Consider the following 25,448-nt stretch of genomic DNA (forward strand, 5'->3'; position numbering starts at 1 on the left):
TTTTTTTTGTGTCTGTTACCACTTTTTCTCAGCTCTCACCGAACCGATTTCTTTCAATGATACGTCAAAAGATCACAAATCGTATCTAGTCGAAGACATTACCCTCAAAAATTGAAAAAAATTCCCTCGTTCCCCGTAAATGGGGGAAACCTCCAAAAAAATTACAAGTTTAAAAATCGCTAATTTTCGAAATTTTTTCAATTTTTTTTATATAGAAAGAAGAACTTTTTCAACTTAATTTTTGAAAATGTTCCGGAAATACTAACACTTTTATATATATCTTAAATTAAAGGTTATGTAATATACTTTTATATTAAAAAAATTTTTTTGGATTTTATTTTGTCTTCATGGTGAAAATAGCTACCGTATTCAAAAATATGCTATTTTATATTTTATTTTATTATAAGGGGATTACACTGATTTTCATAAATATTATATCAATCTAATTGACATAGTATAAAAAATTAAATATATTTAAATTTTTTTGTTTCTTTGAAGTCGAGAAAAATAACTTTAAAATTTGAGCTAGCTAAATTTCCATTTTTATTAATTGACGAATGAAACGTACTGTTTCTGAGACGGTAACACTTGGGTCTTTCACGCCTGTAGCACAGAGTTTTTTCTTAATTATTTTTCAGTTAGAATAAAATGTTTAACTCATTTGATTTTTAACTCATTTAGATTAAATAACTTTAATAAATATCAAGGATCCCATTATTGTAGTCTCCTTTCATAAGAAGAAATTCATTATAAATATTATTATACTATGTGGTTTTTGTTTGTAGCTATGATTTATTTTCTCAGCTCTCACTTGACCTACTTTTTTGACAAATTTTTTTTTTTTAATTAAACACTATCTACAGATTTGCATCGGAACGTATTTTATGATAGTGATTTTAATCTTTGTCAGATATCATTTATACTGGACTCAACTATGCCACGACCCCACTGTGCCGCCACTCCACTGTGCTGGATTTTTTATTACAATAATCATTCATTGTAAAAAATTTTTAACTGTTGAAAATGTTTCGCAAATACTGACACTTTTTATATATCTTAAATTAAAGCTAATGTGATATACTTTATTATGGAAAAAAAAATTTCGGACTCTATTTTTATTTATTGAAACTGAGAAGTAATTCAATTTAATACTGATGTTCAATTTAAGATAAATGCAAATTCAAAAAGTTTATGTTAAACTATTGGTTTTAATCTTAAAGCTTAGTGTGATAAGGGTTGAGAAATACTTCTCAAAATTATAATATATAAAACTATTTATAATACATAGTTTTACGCGTTAATCTATGCATATAATTTGTGCAAAAAATTAAGAAAATTAAACAAAAAAAAATGTATATTATTAGATGATTAATGTTTAAAAAATACTCTTACACGTGTTAAGTCTAAGATTATTACATTATTTTTAGAATAAAAATAACCTAACGTCTAAATGATTTAAAAAGAAATGTCTATTTTTAATAAAATATATAGAACTTAAATAACACTTTTAAAATTAAATTACCATAATTCTATTATATTTGTACTTACTAATCCAATAACGATGGTGTAATTATTTTATACGTATAATATATTTTTGCTATAATAATTCAAGTACTTTATTTATTATATATAAATGAACACTTGTAATTAATAAAAGCTTTGCAGTTTTATATTAATAGAAAAAAACCTTTAAGTTTAAAATATATATATATATATATATATACGAATATTTATATAGTACTATTATAAATATTTTAAAGAACTTACGAAATTTCTGTCTTAGAAGTCATAACGAGTGAATAATTATTTTAATTGTACTGATACAGGTAAGATGAATTATTATAGAAATATACACATTATTTTGTTCAATATAATAATTTCCAATGCACTTATTATTCATCAGACTAATGAACTATATAAAAATATTGAAAATCAAACTTTTATAACCAATGACGATCTAAATCAACTCATAAGAGAAAATCTAAAATTCCTTCAGTTAACTTTACGAGAAAATAAATACTATACTGGTAGTGATGCATCTCTTTGTCCTCTACCTTATGATGAAAATACACTGTTGGATGATCCTGATGTTAAGAAATTAAAATATTTCGACCCGAGAGAATGTGAAAAGCCGTGGTCTTGGACGCAACAAAATCAAATTATTGTTCCTATCCCAAAAGAATTTACCATTGACAAAAAGTTAGGAGATCTAGTTCGTCAAGATAGCAATTTAGAAATTATTCAGAAGTATACTTATTACCTGAATACTATCGAAAGTGTTGGAATAACTTTAGTCGATAGATTTTGTTTGTTTTTAGTTGAAGCCATTGATAGAATCGATGGTTTCTCTGATGTTACAGATGTTTTTAAGTCTATCGAAATAAAAATTGATCATATAAAAATTAATTTTAGCATTCATAACTTTAAAAAGCTTTTTAAACATATTTATATGACATTTAAGAAATACTTCATTTCTACATTAATCCTTGACTGTATTTCAAATATTTTGCAGAAGATTACTACAAATTATAGTTTACAAGAATCGTTTGATTTACTAATTAAAGAGGAAAATAAAGACCAACACAGAGCACAATTATTAGAATGCAGGAAACTCGCAAATTTAAAAAGAAACTATGCTATTCTTGTAAATGATAACTTATGGAATGATTTCACTCTAAGGACAATATATAACATCGATGAGTTAATACAATTACATTATTTCAATACTAAAAAGGGAGCTGAACTTTTTAACGTGTTGGAAAATTTAGTAACCCTAAATAAAATTGTTCTGAATAAATTTTTTTAATTGTACATTTATCTTTTTTAAAATTATATTAAATATTACATTGAATTATTATACTATGTTATGTAATGATTAAACATATTTTGTCGATTTATATTTAAATATTGTTTATTATCAAATTATATTTTTAAAATTTTATTACTATTAAAATAAACAAAAAAAGAAAAAATTGACAATTTGAACAGTATATGATTAATTTAAAAAAATAAAAATTTACATAATTGATTGAATGAAGATGGTTAATAAGGTAAGAGTTTATTAAAGGTAATTATCAAATATATTTATTGTTAAGTATTTTTTAGAATTTTAAAATATACTAACACAAAAATTAAGATTTAAGTCGACAGTCTTTGTACTCCACCATTTTGGGTTCGACATCTGAATAGAATTAAAAAAAATATATATATACAGAGTGGCCCACCACTTACTGACAACTTAAATAACTTTTGATCCAGTTAATATTTCTAGCTGATTTTTTTTTTAATAATAGTTATACGTTAGGTCTATAGCTATATCTCAATAATTAATTTTTAAAAAAAATTTTTTAAAAAAAATTAATTATTGAGATATAGCTATAGACCTAACGTATAACTATTATTAAAAAAAAAAAATCAGCTAAAAATATTAACTGGATCAAAAGTTATTTAAGTTGTCAGTGAGTGGTGGGCCACTCCGTATATTTATATTCTTCGATGAGTTGACAATAAATGTTTAACAAATAATCTAATACATTTTTAAAATTAGTAGATTTTTTATTTATAATAAAAATAATGTAGAAGTTCAAGTTTTCTAAAATATGTCTATTTGTAATACTTATACATAGAACATATAATACACTTTTAAAATTAAATTACCATAATTCTATTATATTTGTACTTACTAATTCAATAACGATGGTGTAATTATTTTATACGTATAAAGTATTTTTACTATAATAATTTAAGAACTTTATTTGTTATATATATAAACGAACACTTGTAACTAATAAAAGCGTTAGAGTTTTATATTTATAGAAAAAAAAACCTTTAAGTTTAAAAAATATATATATACGCATATTTATATAATACTATTATAAATATTTTAAAGAACTTACGGAATTTCTGTCCTAGAAGTCATAACGAGTGAATAATTATTTTAATTGTACTGATACAGGTAAGATGAATTATTATAGAAATGTACACATTATTTTGTTTAATATAATAATTTCAAATGCACTTATTATTCATCAGACTAATGAACTTTTTACGATTATTGAAAATCAAACTTTATATAACGATTTAAATAATCTCATAAGAAAAAATCTACCATTCCTTAAGCTAACTCTACAAGAAAATAAATACTAAGAAATTAGAATTTTTTACCCGAGAGAATGTGAAAAATTGCGGTAGTTTTTGATTATTTGGAAATAAATTTAGAGTATCTAAAAATGAATTTCAGCATATATAACTTTAAAAAGATATTTAAACATATGTATGATACATTTAAGCAATACTTTATATCTACATGACCCCTTGACTGTATTTCAAATATTTTGCAGAAGATTACTTCAAATGATGATTATAAAAAATGGTTTGATTTACTAATTAAAGAGGAAAATAAAGACCAACACAGAGCATAATTATTAGAATTCAGAAATCTAAAAATTAAAAAACAAACTATGCTGTTCTTGTAAATGATGACTTGTGGGATGATTTCACTCTAAGAGCATCACTTAACATTGATGAATTAATAAAATAACAATATGTCAATTTTAGAAAGGGAGCTGAACTTTTTAATGTACAGACATGCGATTTTGTAGTTTTAGCATTATAAAGTTAAAAATATAAAATATAATATCGAGAATTTTCACACAAACATACATTCGGTAGCCATTTTTACTGTGAAGACAAAATAAAGTCCGAATATTTTTTTTCCATAATAAAGTATATTACATTATCTTTAATTTAAGATATACAGGGTGATTTTTTTATCATAACCCACTCAATTACTTGCAGAATAATAATAATTTAAACTTTTTTTTTTTTTATTATCTTTAGTTACACATTATTCTTGAATTTTTAACTACGTAATACTTTTTAAGTTCATCCCTAATGTCTTGGAAGGGGGTCAACATTGTTTTTTTAAATGGTAACATATATTTTTAATTTAATAGTAAATGGCATTTGAATTCTTAATATAACTTAATTCGTTTATTAGATATAATCATTTAAAGTTTCAAATTTTTGAATTAATATACAGGTATAATACACAAGGGATCACAAAGATAGGTTGCTAATTGGTTTTTTATAACATCGATATTAGCAGGTACACAGCATTGTTATTATCAATTGTAGTAAGGCACATTGTTATGAGTTTATAAATACACTAACTGACAATACAGAAAGTATATCTATTGATAATCATAATTGATAATAAACAATCCGTGACTGAGACAGCAATGTTATAAAAATCCAATTAGCTACCTGTATTTACAATTCCATGTGTATTATACATGTATATTNATATTTGTAATCCCTTGTGTATTATACCTGTATATTAATTCAAAAATTTGAAACTTTAAATGTTTATATCTAATAAACTAATAAAGTTATATTAAAAATTCAAATGCCATTTACTATTAAATTAAAAACTCAAACATTTTATTAAATTAAAAATATGTGTTACCATTTAAAAAAACAAAGTTGACCCCCTTCCAAGGCATAAGGGGTGAACTTAAAAAGTATTACATAGTTAAAAATTCAAGAATAATGTGTAACTAAAGATAATAAAAAAAAAAAAAGTTTAAATTATTATTATTCTGCAAGTAATTGAGTGGGTTATGATAAAAAAATCACCCTGTATATACAAGTGTCAGAGTATCCGAAAAACTTTCAAAATCTAAATTGAAAAGCTGTAATTTTAAATCCTTCTTTGTGAGCAGATAAAGGGTCAGATTTATAAAAAAAATGTACCAAATGATAAGTAAAAACATCATGCATCTATGAAAAAAAATTATATTGATGCATACATTTTTCAAAAAGTTATAGCATAATAAAGTTAAAAATATAAAAAAGAATTTTTTTACAAAAATTGTATTTTTTTTTATTAATATTGATGACTTATTTCACCACAAAAACAAAATTAAATCTGAATTTTTCTTTTCGTATTAGAGTATATTACTTAAGCTTTACTTTAAGGTATATATAAAAGTGTTAGTATTTCCGGCAACTTTAAAAAGTTAATTTTTTGTGAAAAAGTTTTCATTTTGAATTCTCTCAGTGGGCAGGTAAAGGTTCAAATTTATAAAAAAAAAATTTCAAATGATAGGTAAAGACATTAACTTTTTTAAAAATAACCAAATCAATATTATTTTTTTTTATAGATGCATGATGTATTTACCTTTAATTTGGTATATTTTTTTATAAATTTAACCCTTTACCTGCCCACAGGGGGGATTGAAAATGACAACTTTATCACAAAAAATTAGCTTTTATAACTTAACTTTTGAAAATGTGCCGGAAAGTCTGATACTTTTATATATATCTTAAAATAAAGCTAATGTAATATATTTTATCGTGGAAAATAAAATTTCAGATTTTATTTAGTCTTCAAGGTAAAAATAGTTACCAAATGCTATTTTTTGTGAAAATTCGTCATTTTATTTTTTCATTTTTAACTTTATAATGCTATAACTTATTGAAAAGTGTATGTATCAATACAATTTTTTTATGAGAAATAATATTATATCTCTCTTTCATTCGACATACTTTATCTTAATCATGATATAAATATAAAAATAGCAGATCATGTAGCTTTTGTAATAATGCACCAATTTTTAAAATTAAACACTATCTAAAGATTTGCATCGAAGTGTTTTTTTTTATAGTAATTTTAATCACTGTCAGATATCATTATACTTGATCCAACTATGCCATGGCCGCCCTGTGCTGGATTTTTTTTACTTTGAATTTAATACTTCAAAAACATGCTTCACATGATATATTCTTTACAATAAATAAATAATCATTTTTAAATTAAGTTATATTTTAATGTTAATTTGTATAAGATGGCTTAATCAATAATTGATTTCAGTGTTCATTGTAATTTAAGTGTAAAATGATTAGTAATTATTTAATCACAAAAATTGTTTTCTGATACTAAAATCAAAGCGTTTTTGACATCATACAAAACATCTCGTACTGTTTCAAATTCAGTGAAACACATCTAGTTGGGTTATATGATTTCCATAAGGTCTTAGATGCATTATTGGCTGATTAAAGAAAATATACGGGTAATTAATTACCAAAGTTGATAAAAGCACAAAGATGCTATCAAAGTGTTGTTAACTAATAGATTGACAGCAAAAACAATTCCTCAAGTTTACTGAGTGGAATATCTATATCATGTTCATAAGTTACTCACTATTTGAAATTTGGTCTTATTATTATAATTTTTAAGAAAGTATTGTTATTTTTAGTGTTGAAAATTATTTTATTATGTATCAGTTTACTAGAAATTTATTACATATTAAAATCATAAAACGTATGACTACATGATAAAAATGTAATATCACATAATAATTATCATTTTATGATATTTGTATAAAATAGGCAATATACATTTTATATCATGACTAAATGCTTTAAAAGTTATTAAATCTTCAGAAAAATAAAATATAAAATATTATTTCAAATAAATTATTATTTATAGTATTTTACTATTAATAAAAGAAAACATTACTTTTGGAAAATTTGAGATCATCGTTTTTCAAACAATTGTAAATTTAAAAAAAAACCCAGCACAGGGGGGTCGCGGCACAGTGGTGACGTGGCATAGTTGGATCAAGTATAATGATATCTGACAGTGATTAAAATCACTATAAAAAAAAAACGCTTCGATGCAAATCTTTAGATAGTGTTTAATTTTAAAAAATTGGTGGATTATTCCAAAAGCTTCAATAATTGCTAGTTCCTCATTTATATAAAGATTTATATCTGATTAAGATAAAGTATGTCGAATGAAAAAGAGATTATTAAAAAATAGTATTTCCCATAAAAAAATTATATTGATCAATACACTTTTCAATAAGTTATAACATTATAAAGTTAAAAATGTAAAAAATAAAATTGAGAATTTTCACACAATAATAATATTTGGTAGCCATTTTCACCGTGAAGACAAAATAAAGTCCAAAATTTTTTTTTTCATGATAAAGTATATTACATTAGCTTTAATTTAAGATATATATAAAAGTGTCAGACCTTCCGGAATACTTTCAAAAGTTAAGTTAAAAATATTAATTTTTTGTGAAAAAGTTACGGCAGTTTTTAGTAAAAAAATTGAAAAAATTTCGAAAATTAGCGATTTTTAAATTTGTAATTTTTTTGGAGGTTTCCTCCATTTACGGGGAACGAGGGAATTTTTTTCAATTTTTGAGGGTAATGTCTTCGACTAGATACGATTTGTGATCTTTTGACGTATCATTGAAAGAAATCGGTTCGGTGAGAATTGAGAAAAAGTACTAACAGACACACAAAAAAAAAAACACATCTTAGTAAAACCAATACCTTTTCAGCTTCGCATCGAAGCTAAAAGAAAATATTTTCCTAAACTAACAAATTTAAACAGAAACATTTTTATAATAAGGTTGTTTCAATAACTTATATTTCTTGTAATACTGTTTTTGCCGAACTATAAAACTACAATTTCTACATAATAAAATGTTATGTTTTTGGTAAAATATGCTGAAATCCATTATAGCATTAATAAGTAAGCACAAACAATTGTACTTTTTTTTTAACATAATATTTTGTTTATTGAAAAATTATATGTATTATTTTTTTGAGTGTAAAAAATACGAATAAAATATATTTTGTACATTGCATAAGGCAGTTAAACATTTTTTACTATGAATGATTATTGTAATAAAAAATCCAGCACAGTGGAGTGGCGGCACAGTGGGGTCGTGGCATAGTTGAGTCCAGTATAAATGATATCTGACAAAGATTAAAATCAGTATCATAAAATACGTTCCGATGCAAATCTGTAGATAGTGTTTAATTAAAAAAAAAAAATTTGTCAAAAAAGTAGGTCAAGTGAGAGCTGAGAAAATAAATCATAGCTACAAACAAAAACCACATAGTATAATAATATTTATAATGAATTTCTTCTTATGAAAGGAGACTACAATAATGGAATCCTTGATATTTATTAAAGTTATTTAATCTAAATGAGTTAAAAATCAAATGAGTTAAACATTTTATTCTAACTGAAAAATAATTAAGAAAAAATTCTGTGCTACAGGTGTGAAAGACCGTCTTTTCGAACCGAAAGTGTTAACGTCTCAGAAACAGTACGTTTCATTCGTCAATTAATAAAAATGGAAATTTAGCTAATTCAAATTTTAAAGTTATTTTTTAAAGTTATATTCATCATAGTAAAATTAATACCTTCTCAGCTTTGCATCAAAGCTAATATGTTTTATGTTTTATTAATTGACCTTTGGTATGATTTATTCATAGTCTAACAAATAAATCCATATTTAATGGTTGTATTATTTAAATCAAGGTAATATTTTAATGTTAAAACTTTAGTGGATTATACATTAGAAAATTCTTTTTTTAGAAAATGATTAAATAGGTAAAAATTTTTCTTATTTAATCAATATATAATTTTTATATTTGTAAAATGAAATTATATTTTGGGTTATTATTAATTACAAGGTTAACGAACAGTTTTTTTATACCACAAAACAACAAAAAAATAGTAAATTTACAAATAATGTTAGTGATAATTATAATAAATAAAACTAATGTAATATCATTTATTTATTATCATTTTATGATATGCGTAAAAATAGACATTATACATTTTTTAACGAGACTAAATGCACTGAATGTTATTAAAAGAAAGTTAAATCTTCAAAACATTAAATATAACATATTATTTTAAATTAATATTATTGTTATAGTATTATACCATTAATGAAAGAAAACTTTATTTTAAGAAAATTTTTGATAAACGTTTTTAAACAATTGCAAATTTAAAAAAGAATTATTAAAGCATCTAAAAAAGAAAAACGAGCAAAATTGTTTTTCTAGCACCAAAATAATTTATATTACTTATGATATTAAAACTGAAATAAAATACTGTGATAATGTACTAATAATGATTAGTTCAAAACTTGTTCAAATCTTAATTGATGTTTCTAAAACTAATCCATTAAAATAATGAAAAACATATTATTAAATATTATAGTAAAAATTAAGTTTAAATCTGAATATTGCACTAAAAAATTTTTGAAAAAGTTAGTCAGACTACATTTTGCCGTGCTGTGTCAATACATTCATTTTAAGAACTTTTATTACTTTATTTGTTTTATGAACAAAAGATCGCTTGTAAATAATAAAATTATTGTAGTTTTGTATTTATAGGAAAAAAACCTTGAGGTTTATAAAAAAAAACATTTTTACGCATAATTATTCAATACTCTTATTAGCATTAGTAATATAACTAGTGTTCAATAATATATTATTTATTTCTTGAAACTGAGCAGTAATTCAATTTAATATTGTTGTTCAATATAAAAAATAAATAAATTCGAAAAATTTATGTGAAAACTACTGGTTTTTATCTTAAAGCGTAGTATGGTAAGGGTTACTAAACACTTCTCAAAATTCTAATAAAAAAACCCAGCACAGTGGGGTCGCGGCATAGTGGGGATGTTGCATAGTTGGGTCCAGTATAGATTTAATCTGACAGTGATTAAAATCACTATCATAAGAAACGCTTCGATGCAAATCAGTAGATAGTGTTTAATTCTAAGAAATTGGTGGATAATTACAAAAGCTACATTATCTGCTAGTTTCTTATTAATACCCTGATTAAGATAAAGTATGTCGAATGAAAAAGGGATTATTAAAAAATATTATTTCTCATAAAAAAATTGTGTTGATTCGTACACTTTTCAATGAGTTATAGCATTATAAAGTTAAAAATGTAACCAACCCAACCCAACATCAACTCCTATTTCCTTAATTATATCCAGATTAGTAATTATTTTAATTATATATTATATAATTTTTATAATTAATTATTTTCAAATTATTATTGATTTTTAATATGTTAAAAGTAATCATTTTGAACCTACTTCTTTTTGTTCTTTAAAGTGAAAGTTTTAATAAAAAAAAAATGAATTTATTACCATAACTTTTAACTCAACTTGCAAGTTTGAAATAAATATTATTAAATAGAAAAAAATGAAATTGGTAGATTATTTCAAAAACAACAATAACACTTATTCCCTTAATTTTACCCCGATTTATAACTATAATATATGAATACATAATAATTACAGTAATTAAATTGAGTATGAAAGTGGTATTCAATAATATAATATTGTAATTTTTACGGAGATATTATAAAAATAAAAAGGAGTTGTATATTCATATACTTTTAATGCGTATACAAATTTAAAGGAATTTATGCAATACTTTTTAATAAAAAAATTTTGTTACTTATGAATAAATACACTAAACAAAAGGAACTTTCATCAGAAAAAAAATATACTTTTCTAAATAAACTTTTCGTGATGTTTTCAAATGTGCAATTAAACTTTTTCTATTACTTCTAAGTTTTAATATTATTACTTATTATTAAAAAATAAGTATTTACATATAAAAAAAAATAATTAAGAACAAAAAAAATTGTATTAAATTAATACTGATTTTGATTTTTAATATGTTAAAGGTAATCATTTTGAACCTATTTTTTATTGTCTTTTAAAGTGAAAGTTTTAATGAAAAATACCTTCTCAGCTTCGCATCGAAGCTAAAAAATGAATTTGTTACCATAACTTATAGTTCAACTTGCAAGTTTGAAATTGACATTATTAAATTGAAAAAAATGAAATTTTTAAGATTAATATGCAATCTGGAAATTTTATAATTACTAATTACAGTACATTTGTCAGAAAAATTCGATTTTTTTACATTTTTATCGTAATAGATAACTGAAATAGAAAGAATAGTAATCATATCCTAATAACTTTTGGTGTTTAAAAAAATTCTGCAATTGAAATATTCAGAACTTAATTAATTTTAATAATTTACTTTAATTAAATGAACCAATCAAACCAAAGTAGTTAAAAAGATTTACTCAATTGAGCATATTATCAAAAATATAATTATAATTGTAAAACTCCATCGTTAACTTCAGGTGAAACTAAAAATCATTTTTTTTTTAAATTTATGATTTATATAGCAACATATTACTAAAAAATTTGGCATATTATAGACTGGTAGTAGCACACAGAAATAGAGTTAAAAAATTAATAAATTATAAAGTAAAATTATTTACTTTTGTAGTTGAATACTTTTATCATATCAAATTTAATTCGACAATAAATAATTTAAGAATATTAAAAATTAATGATTTTAATTGTTTGTATGGACAAATCTAGTTAAGCTACTTTTTATTTGAATAAGGAATATTTTTTTGATTTTTAAGAGTAATAACTTAAACTAATCATTAACTTAAATATCATAAACTTAAATGAATCATTTGACGTATCGTTGAAAAAAGTAGGTCTAGTGAGGGTTGGCAAAATAAATCGTAGCCAGAAAAAGAACCACATAGTAAAATAATATTAACATGAATATCAATTTCTTCTCACGAGGGGAGACTATAGTGATAAGATCCTTTATATTTATTGAAATTATTGAATCTAAATGAGATAAATATCAAATGATTTGAAAATTCTATTCTAACTCAAAAAAAAAATGCAAAATTTTAGAAGCCACAAACGGATTTGAACCTCGTACCCTAGGCGTTAAAGATCAAGGTGTTACCCATTCGGCAACTATTCGTTGATTTTTGTTGCATGATAAAATTGGCTATTTAAGCTAACTCAAATTTAAAAATTACTTTTTCGACTTTAAAAAAGTAAAAAATGTTAATAAGTATAATATCATATGTCTTATGAACTTTATTCTATGTCAATGAAATTATATAATATTCATGAAAGTCAGTTTATTCCCCTAATAAAATATTTTAAAATAAAATAAAATACAAAACCTAGAATTTTAATAAAAAATAGCATATTTTTAAATACGGTAGCCTTTTGCGCATAGAAGATAGGTCGTCGGGACAAATTTTTTTTTTTCATTTAGTAGTACATAAAATAAGCTTTAATTTGATATATGTTTAAAGGACGCAGTATTTCCGGAACATTTTCAAAAATTAAGTTGAAAAAGTTAGTTTTTGTAAAAAAGTTGCTATTTTAAATCCCCCCTGTGAGCAGAATAAGTGTTAGATTTTCAAAAAAAAATGATATCAAATGAAAGAAAATTACCTAAGGTTTCAATATAAAGAAATATTATTTTGATTAGTTAATATTTGAAAAAGTTATGGCAGTTTTAAGTACAAAAAACATCGTTATAAAAGGTGATTTTTATCGCAAATATTACATTTTTTTTATAATTTCGACAGCCATTTGCACATAGAAGATAAGGTGTCGGGACAAATTTTTTTTTTTCATTTTATAGTACATAAAAAAAGCTTTAATTTGATATATGTTTAAAGGACGCAGTATTTCCGGAACATTTTCAAAAGTTCAGTTGAAAAAGTTCTATTTTTTATACAATGTTTCAAAGTTTGAACCCCCCCTATATAAGGGGAAATTGTCTAATTTTAATAAAAAGTATGTCAAATGGAAGATGTACTTATAATGTATTTAGAAAAAAAAAAATTGTGCTGATACATGCATTTTTCGAAAAGTTATAGCATTTTTAAGTTGAAAATTAAAAATTGAAAATCGAAAATTTTAACACAAAAATAGTGTTTTTTTAACTACGGCAACCGTTTACATGCAGAAGATAAAGTGTCGGGACAAATTTTTTTTTTTCATTTTATAGTACATAAAATAAGCTTTAATTTGATATATGTTTAAAGGACGCAGTATTTCCGGAACATTTTCAAAAATTAAGTTGAAAAAGTTAGTTTTTGTAAAAAAGTTGCAATTTTAAATCCCCCCCCATGAGCAGGTTAAGTGTTAAATTTTCAAAAAAATTATATCAAATGAAAGGAAAATATCTAAGGTTTTAGTTTAAAAAAAAATTATGTTGATTTGTTGATTTTTGAAAAAGTTATGGAAGTTTTAAGAAAAAAAAGTGAAAAAAATGACAAAATTTGTCGATTTTTAAATTTGTAATTTTTTTGGATATTTCCCCCATTTGCGGGGAACGAGGGAAAATTTTTAAATTTTTAAGGGTAATGTCTTCAACTAGATACAATTTGTGATCTTTTGACGTATTGTTAAAAGAAATCGGTCCAGTGAGAGCTGAGAAAAAGTAGTGACAGACACAAAAAAAAAAAAAAATAAATAAAAAAAAAAATAAACACATCATGGTAAAATTAATACCTTCTCAGCTTCGCATCGAAGCTAAAAACTATTTATTTATAAAAATTAAGAAAATTAAAAAAAAAAAAATTAAAATGTCGATGATTAATCATTAACAAATAGTAGAACACTTGTTTAAGATTATTACATTATTTATTTAGAATAAAACTAAGTTAACTTCTAAATCATTTAAAAAGAAATGTCTATTTTTAATAAAATATATAGAACATATAATACTCTTTTAAAATTAAATTACTATAATTTCATTAATGTTTCAATCATGTACTTCATGAATTTACCCAATTTCTGTGCAAGAAATTATAACAAGTGAATAAGTATTTTAATTACTATTTATACAGGTAAAATGAATTATTGTAGAAATATACACATTATTTTGTTGAATATAATAATTTCAAATGCACTTATTGTTCATGAGAAAAATGAACTGTTTACGAGTATTGAAAATCAAACTTTAGTAACCAATGATGATTTAAATAATCTCATAAGAGAAAATCTACCATTTCTTAAGCTAACATTACGAGAAAATAAATACTACACTGGTAGTGATGCATCTCTTTGTCCTTTACCTTATGATGAAAATACACTTTTGGATGATCCTGATGTTGAGAAATTAAAATATTTCGACCCGAGAGAATGTGAAAAGCCGTGGTCTTGGACGCAACAAAATCAAATTATTGTTCCTGTCCCAAAAGGTTTTACCATTGACAAAAAGTTAGGAGATCTAGTTCGTCAAGATAGCAATTTAGAAATTATTCAGAAGTATACTTATTACCTGAATACTATCGAAAGTGTTGGAATAACTTTAGTCGATAGATTTTGTTTGTTTTTAGTTGAAGCCATTGATAGAATCGATGGTTTCTCTGATGTTACAGATGTTTTTAAGTCTATCGAAATAAAAATTGATCATATAAAAATTAATTTTAGCATTCATAACTTTAAAAAGCTTTTTAAACATATTTATAAAACATTTAAGAAATACTTCATTTCTACATTACCCCTTGAATGTATTTTTAATACTCTGTATAAGATTGCTCCAATAGTTGATATAAAACAATGTACTGATATACTAATTAATAAAGAAAATAAAGACCAATACAGAGCACAATTATTAGAATGCATGAAACTAACAAATTTAAAAAGAAACTATGCTGTTCTTGTAAATGATGACTTATGGAATGATGAAGCTGTAAAGGCAATACTTAACATTGATGAATTAATAAATTTACAACATGTCAATATTAGAAAGGGAGCTGAAATTTTTAATGTGACAGAAAATTTTGCAACCATTAGTTTAAAGGTTAATGTATAAATTATTATAATTTTTCAATTATTTTTTATGAAAATAATATTAAATATTACATTATACTCTTATGTTTTGTTATATAATTAAGCATGGTTCGTTTATTCATATTTAAATATTTCTTATTAAATGCTATATCATAATTTAAAAACATTTTAACTATAAAAATAAAACAAAAACAATTGTTAATTTTATAAGCATGTGGTTAATTTAAAACAAGAAAAATATATAAAATTGACTTCCTAATAACTTTTTGACCAATATTTCTGTAGTTATTAACATTTTTATATTGGTGGGAGGAGGAGTGAGGACAAGAAATGTTTAGTGATAAGAATAGTAGCACCTACCCTGATCATCAGTCATTACTTTAAACTGGTAATAACTTCTGAAATAATGTTTCAAAAGTTTCTCTCGTCTAGTTATTTTCTTAATTAGATAATTTTCTATTTTAGAAATAATGTAAATATGTATGCTTTTATTTGAAAAAATTAAGTTGACACTACCGTTAAGACATATGAGATGAACATAAAAATATTTTATAATGGATAAATGAAGAATTAAATGAAATTAACAAAAGCCAAAAAATAAAAAATTCACAAAAAAATGATTATTTAAAGAAAAATTGTGTGGCTACAATAAAATCACCTTGTATATTATTACTAAATAATAAACAGTTTACTGTGTGATTATTTAGAAGTAGTCCAATAACAATTGTTGATGAAATTGCTAATATATTATTTGTCATATAAAATAATATTCTATGTATAGTCTATGTTGCAGCTTCTTCCCCTACATGACATGTGAGTCACAAGTTACACGGTTAGCATTTGTAGTAGTGGGTAATGTTTTCAAAGCCGTGATAGGAGGCAGTCGCCTGCGACAAGATGCGCGTTAATACAATAAAGAGAAGAGTCGGTTTAATGCGTCTCCAACACAATACGTCAATGTTTTCAGCTCCTTCTCAGACTACCGAAAACCACAAATTAAACGAAAATAATAATAATGTATATAATGTAGAAAGCCCACGTGCACAGTTTTGCGCAACGCGGTCGCGTGGCCAGTTTACGACGCGGTTGTCACTCAAACTGCACCGCCCAGAAGGATTACCGGACTTGTCACGTGCCGTCGCCACCACCGCCTTTGGTCTGAAGACTCAGCTCACCGCAATACGATGCAGATGGTAAAATCTATACGGTTCATGCATTTCGATAGCACCTCCTCCGGAAAGCCTGTCACTGCCAACAATATCAACGTTATGTTAAATACGTGTACATTAACACGGAGATACACTAATATGGGATTAACAGAGTACGGGCAATCACAAAATGCCGGAAACATCGAGGCATTAAAAATAAATTCTTGTACTTCTACGCCTTTATCTACGTGGAAAAACATGACAATATAACAAGTGGTTAGATTTTGACTAAAAAAAATTGTTATGATATTACATTAAGTTTGTTAAGCCAATTGCATCGCTGAGCTAAATTGGCCAACACTTTTAGTGAGTGCTGGTCACACGCATCCGGTCGATTTTTGTTCGTAATCCGATCAATGGAACCTGACCAGCCATGGAAATGTGTATTTAAATGCGCACGCCACTGAATTTAATCCTTTTGGTGACATCATAGGGCTTATTATTATTATGTATGTGGGGAGAATTGAAAAAAAAAACATGATGTATAATATTATAATGTGTCGGTATTGATTTAGAGGATTTAATTTCTCGATTCGGTAACCGTGACAAGACGCCATCGTACGACTTTGACAGTGATACCGTCAAGGGGAAATACATGCGCCACGACTATTGAAATACGATTTGCACTAGGTGCATTATCACAGAGAGAACAATACTTGGGATTAGGACCGCCATAGAGAATTTGCTAAAACCTTGCGTACGGCAGGCGCCCTTTCATCAGCTGATCTCACGATCAAATTACATAAACAATCGGGTAAAATTTGCATAATTCATAAAAGTTATATGATATTACGTACTTTGATGTTCAGAGAAAACATTTTCACTCCACATAAACGTTGTTTAAGAGAACATCAATAAAAATAGAGCAAAACAACCAAACGATTGTACAAAATAAATTGAACGGAAAATTCTACAAAAATGTACAAAATATTATGTACAAAATTATTGATGGCATTGTTTTGCAACTATCTAATATAACATTTAAATGTAAGACAGGTAAGTCATTGATTATGATTATTTTTATAATTAGTCATTTATTCTATGACTTATATTAAAACATTGTAATGCAGCATTTAGCGGTTTGGTGATAATAATAAAGATAGAATTAAAAATTGTTATTGACCAAAGTGTTGTTTTACAAAAAAACAATTTCTATTGTTGGTAGTTCAGATGAAAAATATTCAAAAAACTAATTTTTATTGTTTGAAATATCTTTAAAATAAACTATTTTATTCCAGCCGATCTTGTATTTCTTATAGTTCTGTTAATATATAAAATCAATAAAAATTTAATTAATAATATTATCAGTAATTGTTGTGTATACAGTCATATGATATCTTTGTTGTAACTGCCCCATCAATATGTGACTGACCGCTGGTAAAAATAACTGGACGAGTTCCACGCGACTCGATAAAATGTGTCATTATTCATTAGCAAACAAACGCTCGCTTGAGTATTGTTGATACTGAACAGTATATTATTTTTTTTTGTTCTTTTTCTTTTGTGCTCAATTGAAGTATCGCAAAGGTGTATACGCTCATAGTTTCGCATACGCCAAACTTCGCCATCGTCTAGACGAGTTAACTTCATTTCCATGCTGTGGAACGCATTCTGTACCACGTCTCCTGTAATTTGTAATCCACCCCCAATCAAGGTCGCTGTCATCCGTGGACACGCAGGTCATATTTATTGCATATTTTATTTGTAATTTGTGAAGGTATATATTAAGTTTATACGTATATATATATATATATATATATCTAAGTTATATTAACATTAATTTAAGATTATTTTATTATTTATATAAGATGTTTTACCTAGAAATAATAATATAACTCTGAATATCTTTCGACATCCCTTTCTTATATACATATACATCTACTCACGACACGCAAGCTGTGTTCTCCTTTTAAATTTTAGTTAAAGGAACATTCAAACAGTAATTTCAAATTTAAAATAGAAACAAAACATATACTTTATTTAACTTAAAAAATGTTCCTTAATTTATAAATAAAAACGTGTTAAGTATTTTTAGCAGATAAAAGAAATTTTAATCTTGTATTATTACATTTGCATATTATTTTTCGTTTACAACAGTAAACATGTATCTGATGGTATATTCTATTCACGGATAATGACCAAAAATTTGATTTATAAAAAAATACAAATTGGCGTTGTGTCGATTCACTCAACGACAATATTTAACAATTATCTATATACCAAACATCCAGAATTTATTTCTCCTAATTATGTTGAAGAGAATAGATCTATCCTCTGGTAGACTTGGAGAGATGCTTCATGATTTGGATAAAATTTTACTGCTTGAAAAAAAGTCTTTTGATCAATTATGGCTGTCAGAAAACGCCCTTATTCCGTCTATGAAGTTATTTAATGATTTCTAATTAGATCCAAAACGCGTGAAATACTTTTAACACCCAAATTCATTAACCACATAATTTTTGCTACATAATTTAAAAATATAATATTCAATATCTATGGGCGGTTGAATATGGATATTCAATTTTTTTTTTATGTATATAATCGACCATAAAATAAAAGTTTTTGATGACATAGAAAATCAATAATATTTTTATTTTGTTTTTTGGTTGTTTAATGTATTTAAAAGTGGAGATGCATATTTGTTTGATTATGAGTAATTTGTTAATATTTTTTCTTGTTTTTTAAACTTATTTATATTTAACAAAACAAACGTATTATTATACATTTGTAAGATTTAAAATTCAATAAAATATAATATTTTTATTTTATACAATTTTGTCATATTTATCTACACTTAATGTCTTTGTGCATAATAATTAGAATATTAAATATAAGTCTGTAGTACTTAGCAGTACAAAGAAGAGTATTACACATTAAATATATACAGCAAATTTAGTATAAGCTATAGTAATTGAAGCAGGTTGTTTCTAAGGGTACTATGTATGGTATGTAGTAGGCTGTTTATAAAAGTAGTAGGAACACTGTATTGGTTTACCGAACAGCGTATCCTGGATTCGTATAATCTCGATTAAACAAGTCTGAACATGTTAAAACCTGTCTGAACGCATTCAAATTCCTGTTCATCCTGTGTTAACCCTGTCTGTCTGTGTTTACAACTGTTTGTACCATATCTATCGGTAACAATTAGACTATTAATTGCTATTGGGTTTAAATTAGTTAATAATTTCACCGTAGTGTATACATAGCGCTATAATCGTTATAAGATTTTCTATATAAACAGACGTTGCTTTAACTTGTTGGTATTGTGTTAACTTAAGTCGATATTTGTATGCTTTAAGAATGGCTGGTTCTCTCGCTACAATTGCTAAATTCTATAACAAACATTTGTTAAACCCGAACCTCACAGTGAATTAATCGATTGCACTGATTACGTTTTGAATTTCAATCCTCGTAAATTCGTTCAGATAGGATTGGATCCAAAAGATCGATTCAACGTAACTATTCGTTTACTATCGTCAACCCGTTACATACTTATAACGATAGATTTCCTACAACGGATCTATATGTTGATGGATAATATTCTGTCCCTAATTCTCGACCTGGTATGAAGACAAAGGATTAATTTACTCAAGGATAAATACGTCACACTATCAAAGACTATGTTTCAAGGAGAGTCTTTGAAGCACAAGCACAAGATGAATGCCGAGTGTTACTCATCCGATCAGAAATTTTAAATCTCAGCACTTTGGAATGTTGTATCTTCGAGGCTATCAATCAAAAGATGACTGTAATTGAGCCATTGGTTCTACAACAGTTGGAACAGATGGCTCAATATATGCAATCACAGTATGAAGTAAATGTGGAAAACAAATGTATGTTGATCAATGCGGTTTCGGATTATACGATTAAAAACAGTTTACCCAATAGCGATCTGAGCTACATAAGCCAAATAAAACAATTTGCGAGCCATTAGTTGGAACAACGGTGGAAAATGTTGGAAGAATATACTAAAGAAATTGTGAGTTACATTTTTGTTCTAATTGAGTAGACCGTATTTAATAAATATATATCATTTTTTCAGTCTTCTAATGGAGAAAAAGTATGCTCGACATTTTTAAACTTTGGAAATTAATCATACCCAAATACGTTTAACGTGCATTGTTTATGATATATAATTTGTTAGTACTTTTAAATATAAAATATTTTTACTATAATAATTTAAAAACTTCTTTTTAATTTATTCGTTATATATACAGACAAACACTTGTAAATAATAAAAGCGCTTCAGTTTTATATTTCTAGAAACAAAGCCTTGAAGTTTAAAAAAATATATATATATACGCATATTTATATATTGTAGTTACTAATTCAATAATGAAAAAGTAATTATTTTGTTGGTATAAAATATTTTAACTATAATGATTTGAGAACCATTTTACTTTATTTGTTATATAAATACAAATGAACACTTGTAGAAAATTAATTCGTTATAGTTTTATATTTATTGGAAAAAACCTTGAAATTTACAAAAAATAACTATTTATACTCATAATTATTCAATACTAAAATTCATTTTTCTAAAGAATTTAACCAATTTCTGTATAAGAAGTCATAGCGAGTGAATAATCAATTAAACTACCACTAATACAAGTAAAATGAATTATTTTAGAAATATACACATTATTTTGTTAAATATAATAATATCAAATGCACTTATTGATCATGATACTAATGAACTATTTACGAATATTGAAAATCAAACTTTAGTAACCAATGACGATTTAAATAATCTCATAAGAGAAAATCTACCATTTCTTAAGCTAACATTACGAGAAAATAAATACTACACTGGTAGTGATGCATCTCTTTGTCCTCTACCTTATGATGAAAATACACTGTTGGATGATCCTGATGTTAAGAAATTAAAATATTTCGACCCGAGAGAATGTGAAAAGCCGTGGTCTTGGACGCAACAAAATCAAATTATTGTTCCTGTCCCAAAAGAATTTACCATTGACAAAAAGTTAGGAGATCTAGTTCGTCAATATAGCAATTTAGAAATTATTCAGAAGTATACTTATTACCTGAATACTATCGAAAGTGTTGGAATAACTTTAGTCGATAGATTTTGTTTGTTTTTAGTTGAAGCCATTGATAGAATCGATAGTTTCTCTAATGTTACAATAATTTTTGATTCTTTTGAAATAAAAATAAATCATCTAAAAATGAATTTCACCATAGCTAATTTTATAATGTTATTTAAAAACATGTATCACACATTTATGCAATACTTTATATCTACATTACCCCTTGACTGTATTTCGAAGATTTTGCAAAAGATTACTTCCAATGTACATTATAAAAAATGGTTTGATTTACTGGTTAAAGAGAAAAATAAAGACCAACACAGAGCACAATTATTAGAATGTAGAAATCTAACAAATTTAAAAAGAAACTATGCTATTCTTGTAAATGATAACTTGTGGAATGATGAAGCTCTAAAGGCAATACTTAACATTGATGAATTAATTAAATTACAACATGTCAATTATAAAAAGGGAGCTAAACTTTTTAATGTGCTAGTTTAGTTTGTTACAATGAACAAAGATGCTATGAATAAATATTTATAAATATCAAATGCCATATCTTAATTTAAATTTATTTTTCATATTAAAATGAAATAAAAAAATTGTTAATTTCAGTAACATGTTTATATTTAAAAAAAATAAATATTTACATAATTGATTTAATGAAGATGGTTCATAAGGTAAAAATTGATTAAAGGCAATTATCAAATATATTTATTGTTAAGAATTTTTTATAATTTTAAAATATTTGAACATAAAAATTTAGATTTTAGTTGACAGTCATTGTTCTACACTATTAGTTAAACATCTGAATAGCATCGAAGTTTTTTTGAGCTATAATCATAAATGTTTTTTTAATAAAAAAAAAAAATTCGTCTAAAAATTAAATTATAAATTTAGGTAAACTCATTAGAGGATATGCTCTTATGAGACTAATGTATTATTTATGAATATTGAAAATCAAACTTTAGTAACTAAAGATGATTTATATGAACTCATAAGAGCATATCCAGCATTCCTTCAGTTAACATTACGAGAAAATAAATACTACACTGGTAGTGATGCATCTCTTTATCCTCTACCTTATAATGAAAATACACTGTTAGATGATCCTGATGTTAAGAAATTAGAATTTTTCAACCCAAGAGAATGTGAAAAAGCTGTGATCGTGGGTCCAACAAAATCAAATTATGTTTTCTGTTCTAAAAAATTTTACCATTGACAAAAAGTTATGAAAAATAGTTCGTCGAGATAGCAATTTAGAAATTATTCAGAAGTATACTTATTACTTGAATACTATGGAAAGTGTTGGAATAACTTATTATTAAACTAAAGCTCAATATTTGTTTGCATTTTTATTGTAATAGATCACATAAATAGAAATCATAGCTATCATTTCTAACTAACTTTTGATGTTTAAAAAGATTCTGCAATTGAAATATGCAGAACTGAATTAATTTTAATGATTTACTTTAACTAAAAAAACCAATAAAAAAAATTTATTAGAAAGATCAACTAATTCAGTGTATTATAAAATTTGATTATAATTGTAAAAATCCATTGTTAAATTGATTTGAAAGTAAAAAAAATTTTTTTTAGAAATAATATATACAGCAACATGTTACCAAAAAAATTGGAGTATTATAGACTGGTAGTAGCACACACAAATAAAGACAAAAAATTAATAAGTTACAAAGTAAAATTATTTACTTTAAGAAAAGTATAAAGGGTTTCAATATAAAAAAAGTTAAGTTGTTTTGTTAATTTTTGAAAATGTTATGATAGTTTTAAGAAAATAAAGTGATCAAATTGTAATTTTTTTAGAAATGTTCCCTATTTACGTGGAAAGAGATAATTTTTTTCTATTTATAAGAATAATGTCTTTAACTAGATATGATTTGTGATCATTTGACATATTGTACATCAAAATCGGTCCTGTGAGAATTGAAAAAAGTAGCAACAGACACACACAAAAAAAAACCCAGCACAGTGGGGACGTTGCATAGTTAGGTCTAGTATAGATTTATTTTGACAGTGATTAAAATCACTATCATAAGAAACGCTCCGAAGCAAATCTGTAGATAGTGTTTAATTTAAAAAAATTGATGGATAATTACAAAAGCAACATCAACTTCTATTTCCTTAATTATACCCAGATATTAATTCTTTTAATTATATATTATATAATTTTAAAAATTAATTGTTTTCAAATTATTATTGATTTTGATTTTTAATATGTTAAAAGTAATAATTTTGAACCTACTTTTTATTGTCCTTTAAAGTAAAAGTTTTATTAAAAAAAAAAAATGAATTTATTACCATAACTTTTAGCTCAACGTGCAAGTTTAAAATTGACATTATTAAATAGAAAAAAATGAAATTGTTAAGATTAATATACACAATTAGGAAATTTTATAATTACTATTTACAGTACATTTATTAGAAAACTTCGATTTTTTTACATTTTTATCGTAATAGATCACTTAAATAGAAATCATAGTAATCATTTCTAATTAACTTTTGGTGTGTAAAAAGATTCTACAATGGAAATATTCAGAAATTAATTAATTTTAATGATTATATATCTAAAAAAACCAATAAAAAAGTTGTTAAAAAGATTTACTCAATTGAGCGTATTATAAAATTTGACTATAATTGTAAAAATCCATCGTTAAATTCAAGTGAAACTAAAAATCATTTTTTTTTTTAATTTATGATTTATTAGCAACATGTTACAAAGAAAACTGGTATATTATAGACTGGTAGTTGCCCTGAAGCAATACCTCACGGTAGTTCCAGGGCGGTCCATAGCATGCCGGCGGTTGTAAAAAAAAAAGACTGGTAGTAGCTAAAAAAATTCAAAATATTAATTAGTACAGATGGATTCGAACCTCGTACCCTTAGCGTGAAAGACAAGTGTTACCGATTCGGCAACTGTTCGTTGCTCACGTCGCATGATAAAATTAGCTATTTAAGCTAACTCAAATTTAAAAATTACTTTTTCGACTTTAAAAAAGTAAAAAAGTAAAAAAATTTTAATAAGTTTAATTTTATATGTCTTATGAACTTTATTCTATGTCAATTAAATTATATAATATTCATGAAAGTCAGTGTATTCCCCTAATAAGATATTTTAAAATAAAATAAAATACAAAACCTAGAATTTTAATAGAAAAATAACATTATTTGAATACGGTAGCCATTTGCGCAAAGAAGATAGGTCGTCGGGAGAAATTTTTTTTTTCATTTTATAGTACATAAATTAAGCTTTAATTTGATATATGTGTAAAGGATGCAGTATTTCTGGAACATTTTTAAAAATTAAGTTGAAAAAGTTAGTTTTTATAAAAAAGTTGCTATTTTAAATCCTCCACAATGAGCAGGTTAAGTGTTAGATTTTCAAAAAAATGATATCAAACGAAAGAGAAATATCTAAGGTTTTAGTATAAAAAAAAATTATGTTGATTTGTTGATTTTTGAAAAAGTTATGTAAGTTTTAAGAAAAAAAATGACAAAATTTATCGATTTTTAAATTTGTAATTTTTTTGAATATTTCCACCATTTTCGGGGAACGAGGGAAAATTTTTAAATTGTTAAGGGTAATGTCTTCAACTAGATACAATTTGTGATCTTTTGACGTATTGTTAAAAGAAATCGGTCCAGTGAGGGCTGAGAAAAAGTAGTGACAGACACAAAAAAAAAAA

At 24.9% G+C, this 25,448-nt stretch overlaps 1 protein-coding gene and 1 long non-coding RNA gene across 10 annotated transcripts in view; both read left to right on the forward strand.

Annotated features, from left to right (window-relative positions):
* Window positions 1-25,448, forward strand: part of LOC126901990 (uncharacterized) — a 137,373-nt gene that overhangs the window by 110,380 nt on the left and 1,545 nt on the right. Inside the window, exons 1-3 of one of the 9 annotated variants that reach the window (XM_050679002.1) lie at window positions 3,844-3,955; window positions 14,540-14,767; window positions 21,536-22,378. The exons of 1 other annotated variant lie outside the window; for it this stretch is intronic. In XM_050679002.1, the coding sequence (XP_050534959.1) occupies window positions 14,545-14,767; window positions 21,536-22,245 (933 nt within the window). In that variant the 5' untranslated portion in view covers window positions 3,844-3,955; window positions 14,540-14,544 and the 3' untranslated portion in view covers window positions 22,246-22,378. Of the gene's footprint in view, window positions 1-1,758; window positions 2,901-3,843; window positions 3,956-14,539; window positions 15,645-21,535; window positions 22,379-25,448 lie in introns of those variants that run through there. 7 more of the 9 variants (XM_050678997.1, XM_050679000.1, XM_050679003.1 and 4 more) reach the window with 7 other exon arrangements.
* LOC126902002 (uncharacterized) lies at window positions 19,840-20,874 on the forward strand. Its single transcript, XR_007703167.1, has 2 exons — window positions 19,840-20,675; window positions 20,739-20,874. It is a non-coding gene; the product is annotated as an uncharacterized LOC126902002 (long non-coding RNA).

This window comes from Daktulosphaira vitifoliae, unplaced genomic scaffold (genome assembly GCF_025091365.1).
Source record: "Daktulosphaira vitifoliae isolate Bord-2020 unplaced genomic scaffold, ASM2509136v1 Scaffold_3, whole genome shotgun sequence".
NCBI classification, from domain to species: domain Eukaryota; kingdom Metazoa; phylum Arthropoda; class Insecta; order Hemiptera; family Phylloxeridae; genus Daktulosphaira; species Daktulosphaira vitifoliae.